This window comes from Clupea harengus, chromosome 1, assembly GCF_900700415.2.
Source record: "Clupea harengus chromosome 1, Ch_v2.0.2, whole genome shotgun sequence".
NCBI classification, from domain to species: Eukaryota; Metazoa; Chordata; class Actinopteri; order Clupeiformes; family Clupeidae; genus Clupea; species Clupea harengus.
The window spans coordinates 30,242,658-30,268,984 of NC_045152.1; the positions used below are offsets into that span (position 1 = coordinate 30,242,658).

At 47.8% G+C, this 26,327-nt stretch overlaps 1 protein-coding gene across 1 annotated transcript; it reads left to right on the top strand.

Moving 5' to 3' along the window:
• The first annotated feature begins 1,778 nt into the window (after positions 1-1,778).
• Positions 1,779-25,446, top strand: s1pr2 (sphingosine-1-phosphate receptor 2). Its single transcript, XM_012833809.3, has 2 exons — positions 1,779-2,912; positions 22,069-25,446. Exon 2 carries the CDS (start codon positions 22,231-22,233, stop codon positions 23,332-23,334), a length of 1,104 nt encoding a protein of 367 aa, XP_012689263.1. The 5' UTR covers positions 1,779-2,912; positions 22,069-22,230; the 3' UTR covers positions 23,335-25,446.
• Positions 25,447-26,327: the final 881 nt, after the last annotated feature.

Sequence of the window (26,327 nt, forward strand, 5' to 3'; positions counted from 1 at the left end):
TAAAAATACACCCATCGGCCAGACTGAAAAGAGGAATAGAAGATGGCTGGGGCTAGTCTCGTTGGCGCTACTCACAGGAAACATTGCAGGGGTTCTTACTCATCTTCTCATTTGAAATCGCTCTCGCCGTTCGAAGGGCCTATTGTCTTTGGGACGGGTTAAGCAAACATGGCCTGCACTTGGCTGTTTGAGGGGAGTGTGAGGATGAAAAACAAAAGAGAGCTTGTGAGCATTCACAACGGAATAAACTATTTTGCAAATGGCTCAAATTTCCAACTAAATTGCCACATTTGGGAATCACCTTCATTTTTAACAGAACAGGAAGTTTCCCTGCTGCTCTTCTTGTAAATGTAACTATAGAGCATATAAGGTCACACCACTTTTGTAGGTATAGACCTCCTGTACCCCAACCACATTCTGCACATTTTGGTTTCAAATACGTGTGTATTTCACAAAAATAGGTCTTCACTAACATAGCCAATGCTAATAATTATTACCAAGAGAGGAATGGTTAAATATGCAGCAGGCACTGGTTGAGCCCCTGATATTTTAAGTGCTCCTAGCTCATACACATGGACAAATTGTTTACAGAAAATGATGTGGTCTTTCCTTCTCCTTAACTCAACTGACACAAACCTTTGAACAGTAACAGTACTTAACAGAAAATTATTTACCAAGCGAAAACAGGAACTTGTGTAAGTGGAAAGAAACGAACAAAACGGTTGATGGCATGATGCTTTTGAGACACACACACACACACACACACACACACACACACACACACACACACACACACACACACACACACACACACACACACACAAACACACACCAACATGGAAGTATGATGGCATCAAGCATAAATACCGACCAAGGGTTCCTGGGGGGTGAGTACTCAGTACAAACAGCAGCCTTCCTCTGGAGAAGAAGGGGTATGGGGGGGGGGCAGAGGTGGTCATAACAGCAGCCAGATGTTGGGGTGTCCCACAGGGCCTGTCACATTCTCACAGACAATGCAATGCCTGTGAGTGGCTGCAAAGGGAAGTTGGGTCAAGGTTCCTGAACCCCCTAGCCCCCTCCAGGCTGAGCGAGGAGTGAAGTGGGTAAGATTCTTTTGGAAAGCCACACAAGCCTGCAACCCGTCTATCTGCTTGTTATTAATGCACACACACTGATCTGCTCCCAAAGCCTCATGGGGTGTGTGCGATGCAGAGGTGTTTGTTTGGCCGACAGCTGATCTGCCACCAGATAATGCTGTTTATACCAGCCTTGATAGAGACAAACGTGGGCATATGTGAAACGTGTGGGTATACTGAGTGGTGTACCTCAAAACTGTTCGTGAAATACACCCTCCAACCGCCGCACCCCCTGCGGTTGAGGCTTCACTATTTGCTAGTTTATGAGAGAGAAAGAGAAAGTCAACAGCATGACCCCCTGCTGCCTAAAAATGTGTCTTGTCTTGTATTAACAATCCCCTTAATTTTACAGCTGTGTATCAACAAGCCTGGCATATGAAGTTCATTACCAAGCCTGGGAGAACTTGACATGACAGAGCCCTGACATTCAACACGCCCGGGCCAATCTGAGTCACCTGGGGCCGAATGTGTAATGGTTATACAAGGGCACGCAAACTCACACCTACACAAACTACTGCGTAGACACACAACTGAGTCAGCATGTGATCCAGTCTATGCAGTTTAATGATTGACTTGCAAAAAGGTGGCACAACAGAGCTAAAGCCATAACCACCTTCATTTTGTTAGTCAGTGCGTGTAGCCACCGATTAAAGGGCATGATGTAACATGCTGCGGCCCATAAGCCTAGGGCAGTTTACTCAACTTCATAAGTTATCTGTAAATATGGCTTATATTCCTCTCATCAAGACAAAGTGAAGTGCATGAAATGTCGGTTGGGTCACAATTCTCAAACCTTGGTGTTCTAAATAGCTAGAACTAATTGATCTTCATTTAAAAATGGTATAGATGGGCTGTAACTAACGACCTGAGGGATATTTGACAAAGTATTCTACTATTGCTGATATGAACAAACGACCGAATTCATGAGGACGCCGCTGTGGAGATGCTCAAAGTGTGTCAATTCGTTAAACAGCTGTGCCCCTTCGTTGAAGAAAACCCCAAAGGGACCAGTTCGCCGCCGAGTCGGACAGCCCTTAGGGATCTGAGTTGAGAGGCCTATGAGAACAACTCTCAACCAGGGAGACTGAAGCGGGAGGAAGTGAGGAGGTGGAACAAAAAAAATGAAGAAAAACATCTGGAGTTCATTTGTACCCTGGAGGGAGAGAGAAAATAACCTATAGTAAAAAGGGTGCTTTTAAACCCTATTGCTGGCCGTTACCTACATTTACAGAAAGTATAGGATTAATTTGGCGAGGCACTCTCGCTCCATCACATCCCTATTGTGAAAAGTCCCTTTCATGGGTCAATAGTGGTGTGTGCAAAGTTTGTGTGACTTGTGTCCTGCAGTCGTCCTACAGTGCCGCCCTGTCGAAGATAGCCTGTGGAGCTCCGCTGTGGAGAGGACAATCACCGAGTGGAATTATCGCAACAAAAGAGAAAGTGCCGAGCTTTACGCTCTGTGCCGCACATTATCTTTAATGCCGGTTGGAGGAAGACACGTCCAGCCTTTTCCTTTGAATTGTGTTTGGATTTACAATAGGAGACTTGGTCCAGCTATGGATTCAACAATGGACATATCCCTCACGGCTCCGGAAAAGTTTTGATTAACGTGATAGTACTAACAGCATCGGTGACAACGGGACTGTTCACTGAAGTTGAATGAGAATTTAGGTAGCGTTAGCTAGCTCGTCTTTTACCTGGAAATACTGAGCCTGGTGTGAAGAGAGTTTCACACAGCTAACACGTTTCGTTTTGCTCTCTTGTATCGCACATGGGGTAAGTGTGCATCTCATAATACCCGATTTTGTCATTTGAATAAGCTTTTTTGTAAAGAACATACTGGTCTATTTTAAAGTATCTACATGACTAACTAATTTGACAAAGCACAGAGAAGAAACTGATTAACGTTAACGTTCGTTTGTAATCAGAGCTGGTTAAACGTTTAAAGGTTAATATTAGCGCGTAGACCCTCGGTAGCTATCTTTCACGTTAAAGGAGACTGGTTTGTTAATCGAATGTTTTATCACGTTGTATTGTTTGCAACTTGCAATATTGTATAGCAGTGTTTAAAATTACATTTATAGCCTAACTCACTATTACACGTCTTCAAAGAACTGTAACGTTAGCCACGGAAGTCAATATAAGATAAGCCTATCTCAGATGTGTTATCAATGAGTAGTTTAGTTCTCGCCGATGCTTATTCTGGTGACCTTATCGTGATTTGAATAACAGTTAGCTTTACAGTTATAATTCATGTAGGTAAGAAGTGATGATTTATTAGAATAGTAAAGTACAGTAAAGAGACAGCTGCTTCGCATTCTGTGGGTACCTTAATGTGTAACGTGTGTAGTGTTAAACATTAACCTTCGAGCCGTCATCGCTGCTTTGGCTGAAAACATAATGTAGCTAGGGTAGTCACTAGTTTGTCATTTACCAACCGCGACGCGCTTTGCGGGGTGCTGCGCTATGGTTTTTTTGGCCGTTGCTAGACCCGCTGTTCCCCCTCCCCTCTGGTGTTGTAGAGACTCGCTCATCCGTCTCTGTAAGGGTAGCATTGTTCTTTAAGGATGTATTAATCAGACAAAAGACTCTATTATAACAACAGGCAGTGCTTACCAGTATCTGTTCAGTGGTCACTGGAAAACTGGCAATTTCATTGCGCGTGGATGAACTCGATGGCTTTAAAGGCGGTATCTTGCTTGAATCTACCCGCCATACTCGTAGATATGTTTAAATTACAGTTCATGTATATAGTATCACAATTTCCTAGCACAACCTAAATCAGCTGCGGGTGGGTTCTAATGTTGCTTCTTCGTTTTAAATGTGCTTTTGTATTTTATGTTGATTTAGTAAATACAACATAATGCACAAATGTAGGTCACTTTTGCAGCCTTTTCACCTCTACTCCTACTTTTAATCTAACTTGGCCGCAACATGTGCTACATTGTACAGCTGCAGATTCTGGGTCACCATGGTGTCAGTTCACTCTTGACACACTTCTTCACCCCCGAAACTTAAAAAAAAAATCTGAACAAAAAAACCCAATATCATTTCATCCTGTGGAGGAGGGCATGTGACACAGCCAAGAAGAGCTTGTGTGTGTCTGTGACAGAGTGAATAGGGAGGTAGACAGGTGGGTCATAGTAAATTGCACATGTTTGGGTTGGGAGATAAAGCTATGCCAGAGATAAAGCAATATGTTATTTAATGCTGTGATTTATTTTTTGTACGCCAAAGGCCCAGATTCAGAGTCTCACCCATATGTGTGGAAATCATTGAGCCACTCCCTTAAACTTAAAATAGTCATCCCTCAGAAAGCACCTCAATAAAAAAAAGGGCAAGCAGGCCTTCAGACAAAACAAAGAAATTGCTGCCACATAAAGACCAGCAAACGATGCGGCATGATAACATCAGTTTTCATGGGTGTGGAGAGGAAGAGAGGACAACAGCAGGAATATCAGGTGTTGAATGAGACTGTTGGCAGGTTCACTGATGGCTGTGATGACAGTGAGAGCGCGAAAGGAGAGAGGTGTCGCCTGGGCCTATTGGTGTGTGTGCTTGTGTGTGCGTATGTGTTTGGGTAAGTGCTGGGAGTTGAAGCAATGAGGTAGTGCTGTTTGGTGCTGTGTGGTGTTGTGTTCTCTGGTAAACACAGGACTTTCCCCACTCCACTGGGGTGCGGGGCTCTGCAGATAGGAACCTGATACGGGCGGCCCACTGTCTGCCTCTGTGGCCATGTGACCCGACGCTTCATTAAACCAGAACAAAACCCGCCATGCCGCTTGTGCCCACCACTGCCAGCTCTCTTCACACATGCGTTCACGCGCTCCCGAACCAGCTAAACCCCAGCTGTGCAGGCAGGCGGAGACTACACTACCGACAATGCACCGCTGTCCAATTAACCTTGAATTACCCTTTATTGATCATGACCTCATCATGAGGTGAGAATGATTGGATTATTACACTGTCTACACTATTGCATGCCCGTGATGCACTATTAACTAATCAAACATGGATTTCCCTGTACTGATCATGACATCATTATGAGGTGAGAAAGACTTCCACATATCATAGAGCACCACCTAGATTAAACCTAGATTAAAATTTGCATGCAGCAGTTTGTTCTGTTGGTGGCTTGAGAATTTCCCCCACCCACCCACCCTAAAAAACGGTTGATTCCTCACGAGGTCATGTATGTAACTGGACACGTTTGAGAGGAGAGCTGTGAAGGGTGCATGGGAAGACAACTTAAATAAACAAGCGAATAAATAAACAGATGTATAAGTAAACGGAAGGATAAATAAATGCATGATGTAGCCAGCGGTGGGAACTGGAAGTGTGGGACTTTTTGGGGCTGGGTCACGTGATCGGAAGGGGGGGTTGTGTGTATGCGGGGGTTCAGGGTGGGACCATGTCAAGCGAGCTGGGCAGGGCAGGGCAGTTGCGTCGGAGAGTTGATGTGTTTTGGAGAGTTGGTGTGTGCGTGTGTGCGTGTGTGTGTGTGTGTGTGTATGTGAGACGGGGTGTCGGCTGCAGGGGAAGGCCTCCTGAGGTTGGCCTGTGGAACAGAGCTGATCCTATGGGAAGGCCAGATCTGGAGTGTTTGTTGCATCCACCGCCTCCTCCCCACTCCATTTTAGGCCACATAAAAGATTCACATGGAACAAAGAGGCCTGAGCATTGGGGACTGTAAGACTGTGCGCCGAATCGGATGCTGATGGGATTTGCAGAGTTAACTGGACGTAATGGGAGACTAGCGGTTCACCCTCCACCCCCTCTCCTCTCCTCGCTTCTCTCTCTCCAGCTACACAAATCAATATGTACCATCTCTAGAAGCGTATGGCCTCTGGTTGATTTTTCCCCCCCTCCTCTTTTTGGCCTTCACAGAGATATTAATGGTGCCATGTGGTACCAGAGGCAACAGCACTGCAGACTGTGCTCTTTCTCTCCCTCTCCCTCTCTGTCTCTCTGTCTCTCTCTCTGTCTCTCTCTGTCTCCCCCTATCTCTCTCTGTCTCTCTCTGTCTCCTCTCTCTCTCTCTCTGTCTCCCTCTCTCTCTCTCTCTCTCCCTCTCTCTCTCTCTCTCTGTCTCCCTCTCTTTCTCTCTCTCTCTCTCTCTCTCTCTCTCTGTCTCCCTCTCTCTCTCGCTCTCTCTCTCTCTCTCTCTCTCTCTCTCTCTCTCCTCTCTCTCTTGCCCTCACCACCACCCACCTCCATGCCTGAAAAACTATTTCTCTGGGTGTGGCAGCTGGAGCTAAATAAACGCCTTCTGTTCAAGGAGCTGCTTGGAGAGCAAGTTCCAACTCACAGCCTCCGACTTGCAGCTTTGCTGTCTCCAAGCCAAGAACGGAAAGTGTTCAGGAGCAGTCAGTGTGGCACAATGACTCTGTTACGGTGTGTGTGTGTGTGTGTGTGTGTGTGTGCTCACACAAACAAACCAAGTCTGTTGAGCACATGTATTGGGCAAATGCACATGCTGTGGCAACAGATGCTTACTTCCATATAGCCTAGATATGCAGTCAGCAAAATACAGTCACACACACACACACACACACACACACACACACACACACACATAAAGAACACACTGTACTCTCTCAGAACAATTTCTCTCTCTCTCCCTCTCTCTCTCTCTCTCTCTCACTCTCACTCTCTCTCTCTCCCTCCCTCTCTCTCTCCCACACACACACAGACACTCTGACACACTGCTGTTGCTCTCCAGGCAAACTTTATAAATATTTAGCGAGCTGACAGTCAGCGGTGAGGGAAAAAAGAAGAAAAAAAACTGGCCATTTTAGGACACACACGGTTTAAAGCCCACACAACCAACCCAAATGGCTTTAAAAGGTACTGTTCCTGTGGCCCCCAGGCCAATCCTTAACTCAGCTCACAGGTACAAATTAGCCTGTCTAATAAGTGACTGACAGAGAGGAGCCATCATTTCAGACTGCAGCCTCTCGGCTCCTCTTCTCTGCTCTGGCCACATGTAAGGAGGCCAAGCTGCTCGGCAGCGGAGATGTGGTCAGATGTAATACTTTATGGTGAATGTTCAACAAATAGAGGAAAAAACATATCTTTGATTCATGTTCACGGATAAGGTTGAAGTTTTTCCCCCTTTCCCTCTCTCTCTCTCTCTCTCTCTCTCTCTGTGCAATTGAAAATTCTTTCACAAAGCCAGATAAGACATGTGGGTGTTTGACGACAAGGTTTTTGTTGTAAGCCGGCCATGGCTGTTTGGCCAGAGGAAATCTCGACTTTGCATCTGAAATGGAATAGGAGGGTTTCAGAGTATTTCTGGGGGATTTGCGGTGCGTTGTGGCGCGGTGGAGGGGTGGCGATGGTGATGAGGGCCTGGGAGGATGCCTGACTGGATCGGGCTGTGTGCCGCGCTGTGCCGTGCCGTGCCGTGCCGTTAATCAAAGCAGTCATGCTGTGGTCGCCCTCCCCGCTGTCTACTCCATTGTACGGACCGGTCACCGGCGCTGAGCTGCACTCTCGGTGCAGGTAGAGACCGACATGTGGACATGTCCACCGTAGCCACATACCATCCCCGCTCCCACCAACCCCCTCCCCCTTTCTTCTTCTTCAACTCTGCATTGTTATCCTGCTCTGGCTTTGTTTGTGCAGCTGGATGGGCCCACCAAGTCACTTTGGACCCCCCCCCCCAAACAGAGAGAGGCTCAGAGAAGCAGTGGTGGTAGTTTTGGGGGGTGGGGGGGTCTTGCAGTCCTGAGGAAGTGGAAGCTCAAGAGGAATCTCTGAGCTCTGTCAAGCCTGATTAGCCACCACGGGCCTCTCTCCTGATAACGTCTAGGGCCTTCATCCTCTTCATCCTCATGCTAATGTGGATTCATGAATGTCTAAGGGCCCAGAGCTAAGATGGAGGAGATCCTGCCCAGGCTCTTGCCGTTTAGCATGAAAATGGCCAGATGTCTGGGTGCTCCACCATCTCTGAAAACTCTGTAGGAGACCAAAAAAGAAAAAGACAAAAGCCTCTAACTTTGCTGATTGGAAGTGAATGTGGTAGTGAGGGGCTGGGGATGGGGGGGTTGTCTGGACACGTAGGCCACTCCTCAGTTACTGGCCAGAGATGAGAGAATTTAACTGGAAAGAGAAAGTGCTCTCTGTCTTATGTAAAGGCAGATCGACTGATTTCACAAGTGCAATGAAATTTCCCCCCTTTTTGAAGTAGTCTAATGAGTGGACTGGAAGTCTGACGAATACAAGAAGGCCTTATTTTTTATTATTTATAAGCTTTATAAATAGCTTTTAGCTTTAAAAGAAATCATTCATTCCCCTACATGTATTTTTTTTTTTTTAGATGGATTTGTCATGGTTGGGATGTGAGGGGTTGTTGTGTAAAGGTTAACAAGTTTAATAGAGACTCGTGACTGCCCAGCACTTCGACGCATTAGCACTTGTAAACAGACCCCTGAGGTGTCCCATGACAAACATAGGCCGCTGATAAGATACATGGAAAAGCACCACTCACACAACCACACACACACACACACACACACACACACACACACACACACACACACACACACACACACACACACACACACACACACACACACACAGCATAGCAGAAACGGCACACACACATAGCAGAAACAGTTCCATTAGTAATGTGATTTCAGGGTAATGTAACTGTCTCTTTGCATCCTTCAGAGACGTGGCAGACTGAGTGCATCCTGCTCTCGCCTAATCAAATCTCCTGCTGTACATCAGCTTGCTCCAAACACAGAACACACTCAGCAGCACCACCACGCCCAATTAATAAAAACAACATCCCCAACAATTGATACTCCAGTGACTCCTGTGTCTGGATTTACACCAGAGTTATAGTGTACGGAAGCTGAATGGAATGGATTTGTTTGGGTTTCCAACTTTCCATAAGTAAACGGACAGGTCTCCACAAGCTCCTTTTCCTGGCGGAGATGCTGGGAAAGTGACCCCTATAGATCGGACTCTTCCTCCGTGTGTGGTGCACAGTCCGGGCCGCTCACTGTCTCAGGAGGATTTGATGTTCTCATATGTCCGGGAGGTCTGGGGAGAGTTGGGAAAGCTCTGCCGTCCTGGAATGAATATATTTACATACAGGGATAATCCCTCTTACACTGTTCCTAGTGCTTCGCCGCGATCGACCAGATCAGAGGTCGTTATGTGCAGAAGCAGACCCATTAAGTGCCCTTAAAACACCAGTGCAGACATTTTTAATCTAATTTTGTACAGAGCCCCATATTTCTCTGTTGCGCTTGACAGGCTGCCAAGGAGAAACTCAATGGAGGAGTGTAAATAGTGTGCATATCCTGGATTTGAATGTGTGAGTGTGTGTGGTGTGTGTGTGTGTGTGTGTGTGTGTGTGTGTGTGTGTATGTGAAGAGAAGTATCCGCAGCAGACTTAACTAGCACACAGACTTTATTGTCTTGATGCCTCTTGGCCTTCTCTCTCACAAAAGACCTGTATGAAATAACACCAATTTCAGAGAGAATGGAAACACTAACAGCCCAAGTCTTGGGCTCAGATGGGCTTGCATATGTGCCAGTCTGTGTGTGTGTGTGCGTGTGTGTGAGTGTTAAAGTAGTGTGTGTGTGTGTGTGTGTGTGTGTGTGTGTGTGAATGATTCTGTATGTGTGTGTGAATGATTCTGTATGTGTGTTAATGATTCTGTGTGTGTGTGTGTGTGAATGATTCTGTATGTGTGTGTGTGTGTGTGTGTGTGTGTGTGTGAATGAGATTGCCCAGCGTGAGATTAGATGTCTCTCCTTAAGCCTTTGAGGGATGAACGTGGCGATGGAGGCCCTTATTCGTCCAGCTTCACGGCTCCCTGGTGCCTGCTTATTTCTCTCCTTTTTTGGGGGGGGGGGGGGGGGGTCTGTGATTTAGAGACTGAGACTGCAGAGATCTGCTTATCAAGGGCACCATGTAATCAGGATGGCTTTGTGTGCCTATATGGGCACCCGTATGGATAATATACTCTCTATTGTGTTCTGCTTCTGGATTTGTCTTCTTTTTCTTTCTCATGCCTTTTTCTTTCTGCCACCCACCCCCCCCCCTGTATTCTATCTTTCTTTCTATTTAATCTTCTATTCCCATCTCCTCTGGCTGTCTGTCCTCTGTTGTTGATGTACAGTGCTCAGATACATCGCTGGGAATTTATGGTTTTGGCTATAGGCTGCTTTTCATACAGCCTGTTGCACAGACACAGATACACACACACACACAGATACACACACACACACACTCACGCACACAAACTGAGTGCATACGCACACACACACAGTCACACATTCTCTCTCTCTCTCACACACACACACATACACACACACACACGCACACACACACACACACATAAACCCAGAGCAGAGGATCCCATGATAAAGCAGCAGACAGAGAGAGAGAGAGGTCCGGGGTGGGGTGCAGCTAAGCTCCGCTTCTGGTGAAACGGTGCGTTATTGGAGCTCAGCAGTGGGACAAAAGGGCATCACAACCAGCATTCAAAGATGGCGCACAGAGGATATCCCCCTCCTGTGTCGACCAGAAGCTGGTCTGACAAGAGAGAGAGAGAGAGAGGGAGGTGAGAGAGAGAGAGGGACAGCGAAAATGAGAGAGTGAGAGAACACAAGTGCGGCTGAAATCTGAGGCGGCCTCCGCGTTCCTTATCCAGATCCCCATCTTTTTGTTGGCCTGGTTTGGTACACAAGAGAGGCCGGATCTCACTCAGTGCCTCCCTAACGCCTGCCTGCGTGTCAAAACTAGTGTGAAGCAGGCAGGGCAGACGGGCGACCAGACCTCCCTCCCTCCCCCCGTGAATCCAACACAGCCTGAGATTTTTTACACCCCAATTTTCCTTTTATTTTCCCCCCTATTTGGAACACCTTTTTTTTTTAATAAACCTTCCTGCCAGTGTGAAGTTGCCAGGTTCTTTTTTTAATCCCCGGTTTAATTTCCCCTTTTCCTTTTTTCACCTCTGAATGAGTCTACCTTCCGAATTGTGCGTTTGTCTGTGGAAACTTGAGACGGAGGATTGTCCCCTGGATCGGGCCTTTATTATTTGGCTTAATGGGGACAAACCAATGGAGCAGAGCCTGTAAGACTATAAGGAGAGGGCTTTAAAGACGGGTCCTAGGGGAAAGTCCTTGAGCCCTTCAGCAGGCAGTGGAGGAAAGAAAAAAAAAAAAAAACGTGTCAGGAGGGTTTATCATAAAGAGCAGCGAAGAATATGTAGTCCCAGAGTGCTCGAAATTAATCCCCGCCCGATGAGTTTTTAATCACCTCTTTGTGGCCTTTTTTTGCTTTGATCTGTGCGGTGAGTTTTACATGTGTGTGCGCAAGTAGGGAGGGGGAGATGTGGTCGCGGAATACAAACGCAGGATGAAAGAGAATGAGGAAGAGGCCACATGGAATTGCCGAGAGGGAGAGAAAGATGAATTAGAAACGGCAAGCCTGGGGGCCTAACAGGAACACTGGGAGGGTGAATGTATTACAGTGGCTACCTAAAACCAGACCCAGGAGCCCCAACTCACCTAGCTGTCATCCTTCCCTTTACCCCCGTGGGGCAGATTGGGTGAGTCGATTACTGGGATAGGTGCTCCTCGAGGCTCTGCAATGCCCCGGTTTTCATAATATATATATTTTTTGGGTCCTATTTCTGTGGGAGCCCATCCCCCACCCGCTGCTCCTCTCCTCCTCCTCCTCCTACTCCTCCATCTCCCCCACTCTCTGAACCCCACCAGCTAACGAGCGGAGCCGTGAAAAAACCACAGAGGCAGCCGGTAGTGAGGCAGCCAGACGGTCACGCGGAGGGGACAGACGGCACAAAGCACAACCACTGTGCCGGCTGGCCAGTCTCCCCGCGACACGTCGTGCCACCGCTGCCGCCACAGAGCCAGCCTGCTCTTCACCAGCCTCCTCCTTGAAAACTGTCAGGGGCCGGTCAAGAAGTCAGGGGTGGAGAGGCTGACATTCCCTTAATTACAAGGAAGCAAAGAGAAGCTCTCAGAGTAAACAGCAGCCCCCTCCACTGCACCCCCCCAACCCTCAAATTGGCTTGTGCCGAAATGATAATTAATTTCCAAATAACATCAAATTAGCATAACGGAGCGCTGTACTTGGCTCCCTCCCCCTGCCCTGTGGCTCACTGATGAAAGTCCTCGCTGAACTAACATTTCAGCAGCTCAACGGCCCCATATGACTAGACACACAGGGTCAGCCATGTTTCCGTGTTTGTCGTTTTTTATAATACCGATCTCATCTTTTATATCCTCTCGTATACAGATCTCGGAAAAAAATTAAAAACAGATTCAGTCATTCATTCAGTCCAATGCCTAATGCTTTCAGCATCTATATTGTTAAACTTCACTGTTTTAAACAGATAAATGTCTTATACATTTCCGTTCTGATAAGTTTCCTTGTTCCACCCATGACTGGGCTTTAGTCATAGCTCTTGCAGTTATCGTTTCATCATAGCTCTTTTACTTATATATATATTTAGTGTGATGCTGTACATTTCTTGTGCAGGTTTAGGCCATTCCCAGGCACCAAAGTGTCTGTGTTGGGGATATCAGGTGCGCATTTGCTCTTTCCGCTTCCTTTGAGGTTGACACCTTTAGCGAAACTACATCAAAATTCACACCACATAGAACATGCTAAACTGTGCCTTACTGTTTAACTGTCGACTTATCAGCTCGGCGTGGGAACATTTCACTGAAATGAAACTTGCCACTCAATTTTATTTGCTTTGAGAGGTCATTCTGATGTTTTGTTCAGAACACAATACTGCAAAATTTGCAGACATTGTTTGTCTCGCACTTCATATCCATTGATATACTTTTTGACAAGAAAACAAACAAATCCTCCAAAAAAAACTGTTGAAATGAAAGAAGACGTGCTTCTGCAAGTACACTCATGAAAAGAGTGGGACGGTTATCTAGATCAAGTACTTTGGCTCTGACAAGAAAAGCTACATATTGCAAAGGGTTTTTCTCTGTTCCACATGAGATGACGTTTATCTGAAAGCTCCCACTTCTTTTTCCATTAAATCAGGTAGAAGGTGAGTGTGTGTGTGTGTGTGTGTGTGTGTGTGTGTGTGTGTGTGTGTGTGTGTGTGCGCGCGTCAGCGTTGCCGATTGCCGCAGATGCTTGCCCACCAGCCACAACAAAGACTGAGCTGTCAGATGAAACGCCCTGTGAATCGTCTGCACCAAATATAGATTTCCCCAAACCTGGGCTCGCTGTGTGTGTGTGTGTAAGAGCTGGGTGTACGGCCGGTTTGTTGGGAGGGTGTCATACCTCTAAGTGTTTCTGTACCAACTTGAACCTCCCTATCAGCTGGCTCCTGTCAGGCCTGAGATAACCCCAGCTTGGGGTGGGCGGGGGAGCGAGGGGGCCAACTGGTCATGGCGGCCCTCTTGGAGACAGCCAGGTCACCAGCGTGATGTGATACAGTCCTCAGTCCTAGAGCTAAAGACGTTTTTGAAAAGGACATTAAAGGTTGAAGTATGCTATTTCTGTTTGCACATATTGACATTAAATAATCGAACGCATAAGAAAACATTTTGTGCAGATAGTGCCTCACTTAGACCACAGGGGCAGTCAGAGCTGCACATAGCCATCCACACCACCCCGAGCCTGTGGGCCCCATTACTACCACCTGAGCTTGGTTACGATGACCCACATCACCACGGGCAGCATCACCATAACCCCGGTCACTATGACCCCCATCACCATAACCCCCGTCACTATGACCCCCATCACCACGGGCACTATCACCATAACCCCCGTCACTATGACCCCCATCACCACGGGCACTATCACCATAACCCCCGTCACTATGACCCACATCACCACGGGCAGCATCATCACGGGCACTATCACCATAACCCCCGTCACTATGACCCACATCACCATGACCCCCATCACTATGACCCTCGTCACTATGACCCCCATCACTACCACCCTGACCCTGATAACCTGAGCCCTGTCACCCTGACCTCCATCACCATGACCACCCCCCCCCCCAAGCCTGATTACCATGGCCCCGGTCACCACGTGCCACCACCATCCCACACGCTAAAGGCTAGAAAGCTGGAAAGCCATCCGCCGTCGGCTCTGAGAACTCTAATGATCCAGCAAGGGGGGGTTCCTGGAATGGTGACGTGGTGCGCGCTGCCGATCGAGTGGGCGAACGAGGTAGCCCAAGGGCCTTTCAGGGGCAGGGATTGGAAAGTGTGAGTGTGTGTGTGGGGGGGGGGGGGTTGTGTGATGGATGGAAGAGAAGTGAGGGTGTGGAAGTGAGATTGCGACAGATAAAAAAATTGTGTTGACGATGTGAGAAAGCTGAAAGTCATGAAGATGACCGCAAATGCACAGAGAGAGAGAGAGAGTATGGAGGAGGGAGAGTGTGGAGGAGGGAGAGAGAGATAGAGAGAGAGTGTGGGAAGAGGAGGAAGAGTGAGTGAAAGCGAGAGAAAAGGGGACTAGTCTGTCATGAGTGAGAGAGAGAGAGACCGAGTCAGTGTGAGTGTGAGAGAGAGAGAGAGGGAGAGAGAGAGAGAGAGAGAGACCGAGTCAGTGTGAGTGTGAGAGAGAGAGAGAGGGAGAGAGAGAGATTGAGCCAGACTGAAAAGAGAGAGAGATAGAGACAGACATAAAGAGATAGATTTACAGAGCGAGAGAGACAGACTGATAGAGAGAGGGTAAAGAGAGGGGAACAGGTCGTGGCGTCCCTCTTGAGCACCAGCGGCAGGTCGAGCGTTAGCAGCAGTGTGAAGCAGCTGGTGCAGACGAGGCAAGCTGCAACCTGCCGGTACTCTCTCTTCCTCTCTCTTCCTCTCTCTCTCTCGCTGTCTCTCCCTCACACTGCCTCTCACCCTCTCTTCCTCCCTCCATCCCTCTCTCTCCCTCACCGTACTGTTCTTTTCCTTCCTCTCTTTCTCTTCCTCCCTCCCTTTCTCTTTCCCTCTCTCCGTCATTCCCTTCCTTCTGCCTTATGACTTGTCAGATTGAGGGTGAGTCGGTGTGAACAGCTGCTGCTGTTGCTGCTCCCGGCGTTAGGCTTGATGTATCTTTCACACACACACACACACACACACGCACACACACACACACACACACACACCAGAATGTTAGGTGTTCCCATGAGCTATGAGACACACATGGCTGTGTCTAGTCAAAGCAGGAAAATCACAACTCAATCAAAGCCGCTTCTCAACTGAGGTGTTGGACAGCAGTCTAGAAGTGAGGAGGGGATGTTGAACTGTGTGGTGGGAGGAAGTGCAGAGCAGGACGAGACGAACAGGGAGTGAAAGAGACCAGGCTGAGACCAGAACTCCACTTGAGTGAGGCCTGGCAGACAGGTCAAATCAAATCAAATCAAATCCTCACCCCAATCCCTTCCGCAGCCTCAGACGTACGCCTTCTAAACACCACTCTAAGTGTATTACCAAAAACTATTTTTACCAAAAGCGCACCGTGAGCAGATTACTCACATGAAGTTCTGATGACTAAAAGCTAGAGTACTGTGGTATTCTTACGTCTAGCAGAAGTGAGAGCTCAACATCGTCTCTGAGATGTGCGTGTTTTTGTGGCGCCGAAAGAAGCAGAGGCGCCTCGTTCCTTCCTGTTCACCTTTGAACACTTCACTCGACAGACTTCTCTGAGGCAGTCCTCTGTTCTTGCAGGAGACCGGTGACCGCCTCCACCACCGCAGACAAAGAGACAGCCAGAGAGACTAGTACGAGAGACTGATAAGAGGCTATTGAAGGATACTGAAACTTGGGGAAATGGGGGTTGGTGGGGCAGGGGGGGGGTTGAGGAGGAGCACTTACTGCCCCGCGCTAACAACACCCATTAAGCCCGAAATGGACCAGAGGGCACCAAATCACAGCTAAAAGCAGCCATAGATCAAGAGTATCTCCCCAGCACCCAAAACCCCCTCTCACGGCCATCTAACCAATCTGAAAGCCGAAAAGTGGACGGATATACATCTGTGGGTTCGGTGTGCGTGTGTGTGTGTGTGTGTGTGTGCGTGTGTGTGTGGGGGGGGGAGCATCCGTGGGTTCGGTGTGCGTGTGTGTGTGCGTGTGTGTGTGGGGGGGGAGCATCCGTGGGTTCGGTGTGCGTGTGTGTGTGCGTGTGTGTGTGGGGGGGGAGCATCCGTGGGTTCGGTGTGCGTGTGTGTGTGTGTGTGTGTGCGTGTGTGTGTGTGTGTGTGGGGGGAGGGTTTATCATGTCGATACTGCTGATGGAGCTAATGTAAATGTAGGCAGACTGAAAAGAGATGGCCGGTAGAATGCTGTAATACACAGGCGTGGATCGTCATAGAAACTGAGCTGGGGAAAAAAGAAGACCGATCGGAGAGAATGGAGTGCTCTGACTGACACAGTACTGCTTTAGTTTAATGACTGTTTGGTAAGTAGACTGTGTTATAATTAGAAGCTCCTCTGAGTTTTAGTCGGTGTTCTGTCTCAAGACCAAGTTTGCGTTTTGTTTTGTTGCGTGTGTATTTGTGTGTCTGATGTGTGTTAGGTGAGTGCGTGTGTTTTGTTTGTGCCTATGGGTGTATGGTGTGAGTGTGTGTAGTTCGGTTGTGTTGTGAGAGTGTGTGTCATGTGAGTGTGTTTGGGGGTTAAGAGAACACAGAAGATGCGTCCCTGAGGTAACCCAGGTGAAAGTCGATACGGCCTGCAGACCCGTGACCCGAGCCAGGTAACAGGTGTTCAGTGGGGCCTTGGTTGCCGAGCTGGCCCTGAAGTGTACTAATTGGAACTTATCAGGTGTTGCCGGGAAACGCAAACAACACCTGGGGCCTTTGTGCCGCTGTCAGTCACAGAAGTGGGGGGAGTTGGAGAGTGGGGTTTCAAGTCACTTGGGTTGAGAGTAAGATGACTTTTGTTTTAATCATTCTAAGTTTGGCCTTGTTCTTTCACCTGGGGATGTATTGTTAAAGGCAACAGCAGCATCTACAACCACACAACACACCATCAACAACCACACAACACACCATCAACAACCATACCATGCCATCCAAAACTTGAATTTTTGAGAAAAGTAGCAAACAGAGGAGAAAAAACAAGAACAGAATGTTTCAGCACTCAAGCTGGGTACGTTGCATTGGGTGTAATTGCATCACATAGATGGGCACCAAAAATAGCAGTTGACTGATAAAAAAACAACATGTGCATTTCATGTGACTTCCTCCAGCTAGACACATTTTGTAATCGATAGTCATCTGCAGTTCTCATCATCAAGGCTTGCAGAGTCACGCAGTTTTCAACATCTTGTGTTGATACAAATTTGCTTGCATGTTCAAGTCATTGCACAGAATTCTTGGTAGTTCTTTACAGCGAAACAGTACAGAAACTTCCTGCTGTAGCGATAACACCTGTTGAATGCACACCCCCCCCCCCCCCCCCCCCCACACACACACACACACACACACACACACGCTCACAATCACACACACACACACACACACACACACCCGATCTGTTGCTCTTGCTCTCAGCCTGCTTCCTCTACCTCTCTTTCTTTTTCCATGCTTCCTTCCCCCCTTTCTTGCTTAGAACTCTCTCTCTCTTTCTCGCTCTCTTTTTCAGCTCTTTGGTCTCTTTACTGGGCTTTGAGGTCTGAACGGGATGTTGTTTCTGTCAGTAAGGGCACTTCCTTGGGCCTTAAAATAGACTGGCAGCACGCTCTGCACTGACACAATACAGCCCGACACGTTTTCTCTACCCGGCCGACCAGCAGCCACCGACCCCTCGTTCACACTCCGTAATCTCACTCCGTTATCTCTCCAAAACACATCCAGTGCTCCAGCATGTGTGTGTGTGTGGTGTGTGTGTGTGTGTGTGTGTGTGTGTGTGTGTGTGTGTGTGTGTGTGTGTGTGTGTGTGTGTGTGTAGACAGCTGTAGTTCCTTACAAGATACAAGCAATAGGACCAAGCAAAAGGAAGATAAGGGAAGAAGCTTTTCCTGCTTTTGTTTTTTCTTTCTTCATGTTGAGATTGTTAGAACTCTCTCATCCTGGCCTCTATGTGCATGATGAGGCAAAAAGGTCAGTTGGCTACATAATGTTACATTAATGTGCGCATGACAAAAAAACATGGTTTTCTGAACAGAGGTAGGTTCTATGTCACTGTCTGTCTATGCTAGTGTCTGGATGCTGTGAATGTGTGTGTGTGTGTGTGTGTGTTTTCTGAACAGAGGTAGGCTCTATGTCACTGTCTGTCTATGCTAGTGTCTGGATGCTGTGAATGTGTGTGTGTGTGTGTCTGTGTGTGTGTACATGGGAGAAGGAATGCGTCGAGACTGCTCTCCATGCAAAAAACCAGTCCATCAGGTTTCACGCGCCTGCAAATCCCTCGATGAAAGACGGCGATGTCTCTGTGGTGACGGCGGGCCTCCGAGTGGCCTTGGACAAACAAATGAAGTCGCCTGACACTAATGGATGCAGAGCAGAGTAGTGAAGCTGTGAGAACTGGAGTGAGCACGCGGAAGTGAAACAGCAGAGACGTCACCATGAGAAGGCCCCGCTCTGGACCTAATCCTGGAGCCCCTGCAAGCACAACAACACACCGCACACGTCTGCACAGCACAGATCACGTCACTCAATAGAATAACCCTTTGTGACTGATTGTATCCAAACTCGTTGCGTACCCATAATAACGTCCACGTTTCCATTTCAGTCACGCTACTGCCTTATCTTGTATCTCGAAGACATTTCACCATGCTTTTTCTTGGCACGGTTGCCGTTACTCTTGTTTCCCTTCTAAGGCAGACATATCAGACAAATCGGCAGTGGTGTTTAGCAACCTCCTGCATGTGATGTGTTGAAATTCATGCTTTGAGACAATGGGCCTCAAGTCTGTCTTTGTGGCTAGCAAATGGCAGGGGTCGGTTGTTCAGTGGAATCTTACCCAGCCCCATTGTTGGAGCACCGACTGCACCAGGGGCTCTCGTGTGGAATGTGCTTTTGCATCGGCTTGTCTTCCAAGGCCGTCAAAGCCTGCTAGGAGCTCTGCGACTGCAGCCGGTCTCTGTCACAGATTGTCTAACCGTGGTGGTTAAAATCTGGTTTCACCTTGGTTAATAGTTAGCTTACCTGTTATGCAGTTGATGTACAGTGGCCTGTGGTGGTGGCTGCGTAGGTAGCTGCTCTCTCATCTCTGTCTGTCTCTCTCTCTCTCTCTCTCTCTGTCTCTCTCTCTCTCTCATCTCTGTTTCTCTCTCCCTTTCTCTCTCTCTGTCTCTCTCTCTGTCTATCTCTCTCTCTCCTCTGTCTCTCTCTATGTCTGTCTCTCTCTCGTTGTGCGCTGAATGACTGAGATTGATGCAGGTTGAAGGGCAGTGCTCAGCAGTGAAGGAGGCCATTGTTCTTTGTCCCCATGTGAGGAAACGCAGGTTATTATTGGCACAGGAGAAGCAGCTGTGTCTGGGACCTGTCAGTGTGTGCAACTGCATGTCTTTGTTAGGTAGGTGTGTGTGTGTGTGTAGTTCTGGTACAGGGTGTGTGATGAGGTATATTTTTGATTTGATCGATTGAAATGTGGGCGTAGTTTGTGAAGAATAGTATCTGTGTACTTAAGGCTGTGTATGTGTATATGAGAGCGAGAGAGAGAGAGAGAGAGAGTGTATGTGTGTGCGTCATGCAGATGTCTCAGATTCCTGCCTTTGTCTCCAGATGCCATTCCACATGGGTGCGCAGTCTCGGCCGTCTCTCTCGGACGGTTCAGGATTTGCCTGATGTTGTCAGGAGCTTTTCACAGCTTTGCTGCAGCGGCATGGTGTGTTTGGATGCCAGAGCAGCGCTGAGGGTGATGAATAGGGGAATGGGAAGAGAGGAGAGGAGAGGGTGATGAATAGAGGAATGGGAAGAGAGGAGAGGAGAGGGTGATGAATAGAGGAATGGGAAGAGAGGAGAGGAGAGGGTGATGAATAGAGGAATGGGAAGAGAGGAGAGGAGAGGGTGATGAATAGAGGAATGGGAAGAGAGGAGAGGGTGATGAATAGAGGAATGGGAAGAGAGGAGAGGAGAGGGTGATGAATAGAGGAATGGGAAGAGAGGAGAGGAAATGGATGGGGGGAGGGGGAAGCCTAGCTGCGTTTGAGTTTTTCTAACAGAGACAACCATGCCCACGACTCAACCTGCTACTGAATTCAGGCGCATGAAGACCTATCTGAAAAGTGGACGGATATGTGTGTCTGCGTGTGTTTTAAGCTGAATTCTTTTGATTTTGGACAAACTGGGCCAACTAAAACTCGCTACTGAATCCATTGTGTTGTGTGTAGGGACATATCTGACCTGGACATGAATATGAGTTTTAAATATGGTATGATTTGATTTTAGATAAACTTGCCCAACAACTGAGCTCTCTTACTGAATTCAGTCTTCAGTTGTGTTTCATTGCTGGGCTACAGGTTACCAGATGGTAACCAGCTTTGTTCGCAATCAAGAAGAGGAAACGAGACGAGCAGTGGCTTTTCAGCCAAGGTTTTTGAGGAAAGTCACTCGAAGGCCGTTGTAAAAAGCGAACCAGTGGTTATGGCTGAGGCGCTCACTTTCTACTTGGGGACATGTGAATTAACCTGCATGCAGTGCTAAAAGTGACCAGGGTTCGCATCCCTCTTTATGCCCTTACCTTAATCTGGGTTTGTAACCCGTCCCTTACTCTAACCTGGGTTTGTATCCAAATCCCTACCCTTACTCTAACCTGGGTTTGTATCCAAATCCCTACCCTTACTCTAACCTGGGTTCATATTCCTGAGGGGGATACCAACCCAACCCTCCCACCCCTTACCCCTGCTGTGGCATTTCACAATATAATGATATTGATGTTCTGATAATTAGGCAGTGCATCGTTCAGACAGAGATACGCATGTGAAATCTTAACGAGGTGTATCTCGATTTCCTGTGTTTCTTTTCTCTGGCTCTGATGAAGGGGTCAGGAAATGAGTAACCGGTTAATTATCGAGAGACCTTGAGTCAAGCGCTGGAGCAGGGAGTCCGGGAGGCAAAGACAACGCCTCTAACACCCCCTCTGAAGTCTTGGAGGCCTTTCAGATGATGGAAAAAAGAGATGTTGCTGAGAAACCTAAAAAAAAAATTCCCATAATGCTGACATGTACAGTTAAGATAGTCAATGCGGTCCTCCTCACTAACCACATGCAGACAGTGTAGTTTTTTTAGGAGGGGATTTTATTTGTCACTGTTCAGGACATCTTCCACTAATAAGGCTTAACTTTACACCTATGCCATGATAGTGGTTCCATTTTAAAGGTGTTAAATTGAGAAACGTGGGAAATACTAGATGGGCTGGATAGGTGTATAGGATACAGGGGCTTTTCCCTTTCTTTTTTTTCTTTCTGTTTCAGTCTATTATTGCTTCATCTCCGTCTGGCTGAGCCACTGAATGTGTGAGTGTGGGGGTGAGAAAATAGGAACCAGACACCACACACACACATAATGATACTGGTTGTCCAACATTGCACAGATCTTGAAAGTTTATCACTGTCGTGTCTGAATGAAGTCAAGGATTGCTCTGTGAATTCCAGCTCTCTGCTAAAACACTCAACATGGGTCCTGACAGGGCCTGTGTGAACACTGCAGCCTCCTACTCCTCTGTCATATGAGCCAAGGAGGGAATTGGATGTGTGCTTGACTCATCAGAGGCATGAGACTGCAGGGAGAAACACGCTGTGTGTGGGAAATGATGCATTTCCTGCGAACGGATGTTTAAACGTTTTTGTTTTGCGTTAAGTGCTCTAGTTTTTTGTTGTGCCGTCACTCTAAACAACTTGTCACCTCCATGTACGGTATTCGTTGAGCAGATGTTTTTATCCATTGGGACTTACAATGCAGTGCAGGAATACATTTGTATCCGTATGTGTCCTTATGTGTGCCCTCTTGTTGTCGTTTACCTGCAGGTGACCCGCTAGAGCTTTCTGGGCCTTTGAAGACGTGCCGCTAGGAGAGACCGTCTCCTTTCGTCCGCCGAGCCCCCCACCCCACCCCACCCCCGTGCCACCCAGCTCGGGTGAAAGCATGACCTCTGGCTCCGAGGCGTTCGATCAGAAGGCTGTGTGTAAATGACTAGTTCCGGACAAGCCAACGTGGTCTGCCACGCCCTCACCATGAAGAGCAAGTATTCGCAGTACTACAACAGGTCCCTGATCCAGGTGCACTACCTCGTGGCCAAGCACTGGAACCAGAGCGAGCTGGACGAGCGCATGAAGAAGGACGGCCTCAACTCGCTCAGCATCTTCTTCGTTGTCATCTGCAGCATCATCATCCTAGAGAACCTCCTGGTGCTCATCGCCGTGTTCCGAAACAAGAAGTTCCACTCCGCCATGTTCTTCTTCATCGGCAACCTGGCCTTCTCTGACCTGCTGGCCGGCTCGGCGTACATCGCCAACATCTGCCTGTCGGGCGCGCGGACGTTCGACCTGGTGCCCGTGCAGTGGTTCATCAGGGAGGGCACGGCGTTCATCGCACTGGCCGCCTCCGTGTTCAGCCTCCTGGCTATCGCCATCGAGCGCTACATCGCTATCACCAAGGTCAAGGTGTACGGCTCCAACAAGACGTGCCGCATGTTCCTGCTCATCTCCGCCTGCTGGGGGACCTCCATCCTGCTGGGGGGGCTGCCTATCATCGGCTGGAACTGCATCGGCGACCTGGACGAGTGCTCAGCCGTGCTGCCGCTCAACTCCAAGCGCTACATCCTCTTCGTGGTGGCCATCTTCTGCATCATCCTGCTGTCCATCGTCATCCTCTACGTGCGCATCTACCTGATCGTGCGCCACAGCCACCAGGAGACCGCCGCCAACCTGCAGACTTACGCTCTCCTCAAGACGGTCACCATCGTGCTGGGCGTCTTCATCGTCTGTTGGCTGCCCGCCTTCACCATCCTCATGCTGGACACCTCCTGCCCCATGGCGTCCTGCCCCATCCTGCAGAAGGCCGACATCTTCTTCGGCTTCGCCACGCTGAACTCGGCGCTCAACCCGGTCATCTACACGCTGCGCAGCAAGGACATGCGCAAAGAGTTCCTGCGCGTGCTGTGCTGCTGGGGGCTGCTGCGCTCCACCGACCACTGCGTGCCTCTCAAGAGCTCCAGCTCGCTGGACCACTGCACCAACAAACACGAACACCAGAGCATGCCCATCATGCAGGAGTGCACGACCTGTGTCTGACTCTGCTTTTGGACCCACTGAGGCCTGAGTATGTAAGTGTGTGTGTATGTGTGTGTGTGTGCGTGCAAGAGAGAGAGTGTGTGTGTGTGTGTGTGTGTGTGTGTGTGTGTGAATGTGTCTATGCATGGGTGAGCGTGAGAGAGTTGTGGATGAGATGGAAGGTTCATATGGAGGAAGGGGGGCATTGATGAGATGAGACTCCAGGGAATGGGTGGGTGGGGTGGATAAATACGAAGGCCGTCCAGAACCTGGACCATGATGGAATGAGCCCCCCCCACAGAGCTGGGAGTGAGGACCTCTGTTTCACAACATTCACACCTGTGTGAGTTCACCATCAGTCTATGGGTTCCCTGTTTCTACAGGATGCGTGGTAGGACAAAAGCATTAGCCATTCCTACAGCAAAAGTCCTCTTCCAATATGGGCTTGCTGAAGGGGTATGTCTGCTTTTATTTTGTTATCATTAAAAACTATTCATTGTCTCCTTCATTGACATTCTCTGCTTGGTGGAGGTGTCGTAGCCAAAAAAAATGAAAAAGTGGTTAAACACCATAGTTGGAGTTAGAAGAGCTGTTTCTGCTCGCACGCAGCGCAAAGCCAAATGTCTTCAGATTGCTAGGCAATGACAAACGCAAAGCTTCAAACGTTGCACTTTGTAGACTTGCAAGTGTGGTAATTTTTCCTGGTGACTGAACAAGTCACCCTCTTTCAAATGTAGTTGCAGAAGAGTGAAAGATTTTGGGGAGGCGATGGGTTCAGCTCAACACAGCGCTATTTTCCTTGTGAGACCAGACCTTCACGAGTACCCTCAGAAAACATGGCTGTATATTCACTTATATACATGTGCATAGATCTAATTTACTACCCAATACAAAAGTACTCTGCTTCCATGTATTGCATGAATTTCTAACCTTTGTAATGAAAAAAAAACTAATGTGTATGACATGTACAATCTCAGCATTCTCCTGCTCTCTTGTGCTCTCTGTCCTTATCTCTCTCTCTCTTTTTACTATGTTCTATCTCCCACAAACGTTTCCTGAGAGGAAGCAAGTACATTTCCTCAAGTGAGCTGGCACTGATAAATTTCACTTAATGACAGCTGTCCAGCTCTCTGACCACTGGACTGTTGCCTTGACAACGTTGTAGCGTCGCAGCGGCAGCGGGTGCCTCCTTTTTTCTTTTCTTTTTTTGTGCCATCTCGGTAAACAGAGTTGAATGTAAGCATGAAGTGTTTGGAGCGTTTTTGCTCCACCCATTGACAGTATTACAGATTACTGATCCTGTTAAATTGAGTGTTTGGCTGACATTGAAATCCAGAGAGTTGGGTTTTTGGCGCTCACACATACTGTGAAGTCTTAAAAGTCATTATACAACCAACAACACGATGTCCGTCTGAATGGATGAACTACACACTGGGAGGACACAGGAAGGGCTGAAGAGGAGGTTATAGACTTCTCCTGCAAAAGGTTCCTGCTCCCACCCCACTGCCCCAAATCCGGTGTCCAATTCACCATGCTCTCTCTGAAAAGGCCATTTACTTCCTGTAGACACAGGAAGTCCTGTGCTTCCGAGGGCAGTTCCTGTTGTTCAGGATGACTGACCTCATCTTTCACTCCACTGAAACATACAATAAACAGCATAAACACAAAACCACTGAGCATATGGTGTGAAGGCTCACCATTTCTTACAAATTTAAAATAGAAAAAAAATATATATTACGTTTGTCAGTCGGGAACAGAGAAAGCACTTTGGCAGCTCCCTTGAAAACCTGTCTTCTGCGCTGTTCTAATTTTTTTGTTAATGAAGACTTTGTTTAAGTCTACGAATTCACACCTATCTGTCCCACACTTCATTCAGTGAAAAACGTTGCCTAACCCTGTGGAACAATGTATTATTTTTTATTAAATATATGAATATGTATGTTTGTATGTATGTATCTATATGTACAGTATGTAAGTATGTATGAGTTGTGTACACGTATGAAATGTCTTGTGCAATAGCCATGTGTGTCTAGTAGCACGCTACCTGTGTTGACTTGGTACAATTTTAAACACTAATAGAGGTACATAAACATTTTTTGTCCTTTTTTGTAAAATAAATGAAATTTACAAACATGCAATGTGTCTGTTCATTTGTAGTAATAACATGGTAAAAAAAAAGGGTTTTCCCACCACTCATATGAATGATGAAAATGATTTAGTCAAGTATCAACACAGCAAACTCACTGCAAAAGGAAAAGATGTATGCAAAGCAGTCTTTGCCTGGTGCCTCTAGGCCTTGACTTCTGACAAACAACCCTTACTCTTGCCAGACATGGAGGAGCGTAGGAGTGCAGATGTGTAGGGGGCAAGTGTGTGGGCGGGGTAGGAGGAAGGGGGGCTTTGACGGGGTGATGAATAGGAGTGGCAGTGTGGGAAAGGCGTGTTTTTTGAGGCCTGAGTGGAGCTGGATGACCACAGGTCTTGGGAGTTCTTGGCCTGAGGAGAGATTCCGGGCCAAGGAGAAAGAGAGAGGGAGAGGGCCTTGGGAGTCTGGCCTGGTTGCTGTCAGATGTCCAGGATTCCTGGGTGGGAACACTGGCTGGAACGGCCCTGGGAGACAGTGCTCCCGGGAACACTGCCAACATTTTGTCGGCAGGAAGTGACATCAGCCACAGCAACCTGCCACAGGGTGAAGCCACACAGAAACAGCTGTGCCGTCTGTACAGCCGAGGCATGTGCTCAAACAAACACACCCAAGGAACAAGAGGCAGAACTTAAACCAGTTATAGTCCACATATACTTCGTTGTCTGACTACGATTTTAAATGTGAAGGAACTTTAATCAAAGACTGCCATCTTGTGGTCAAAAAGAGAATTTAATTACTTCAATTGGTCATTAAACGCTACTCACAGCCCAGGAAATGTATCTATTGAAAAAAACTGATGTATCCTACAAAACACACGAAGGTGGCAAGTCTTCCTTCCTTTCCATGTCATTAATGTATTCCACTGCTT

Bases quoted from the DNA above. Each gene is read 5' to 3' on its own strand.
- s1pr2 (XM_012833809.3), top strand. From the start codon at position 22,231: ATGACTAGTTCCGGACAAGCCAACGTGGTCTGCCACGCCCTCACCATG.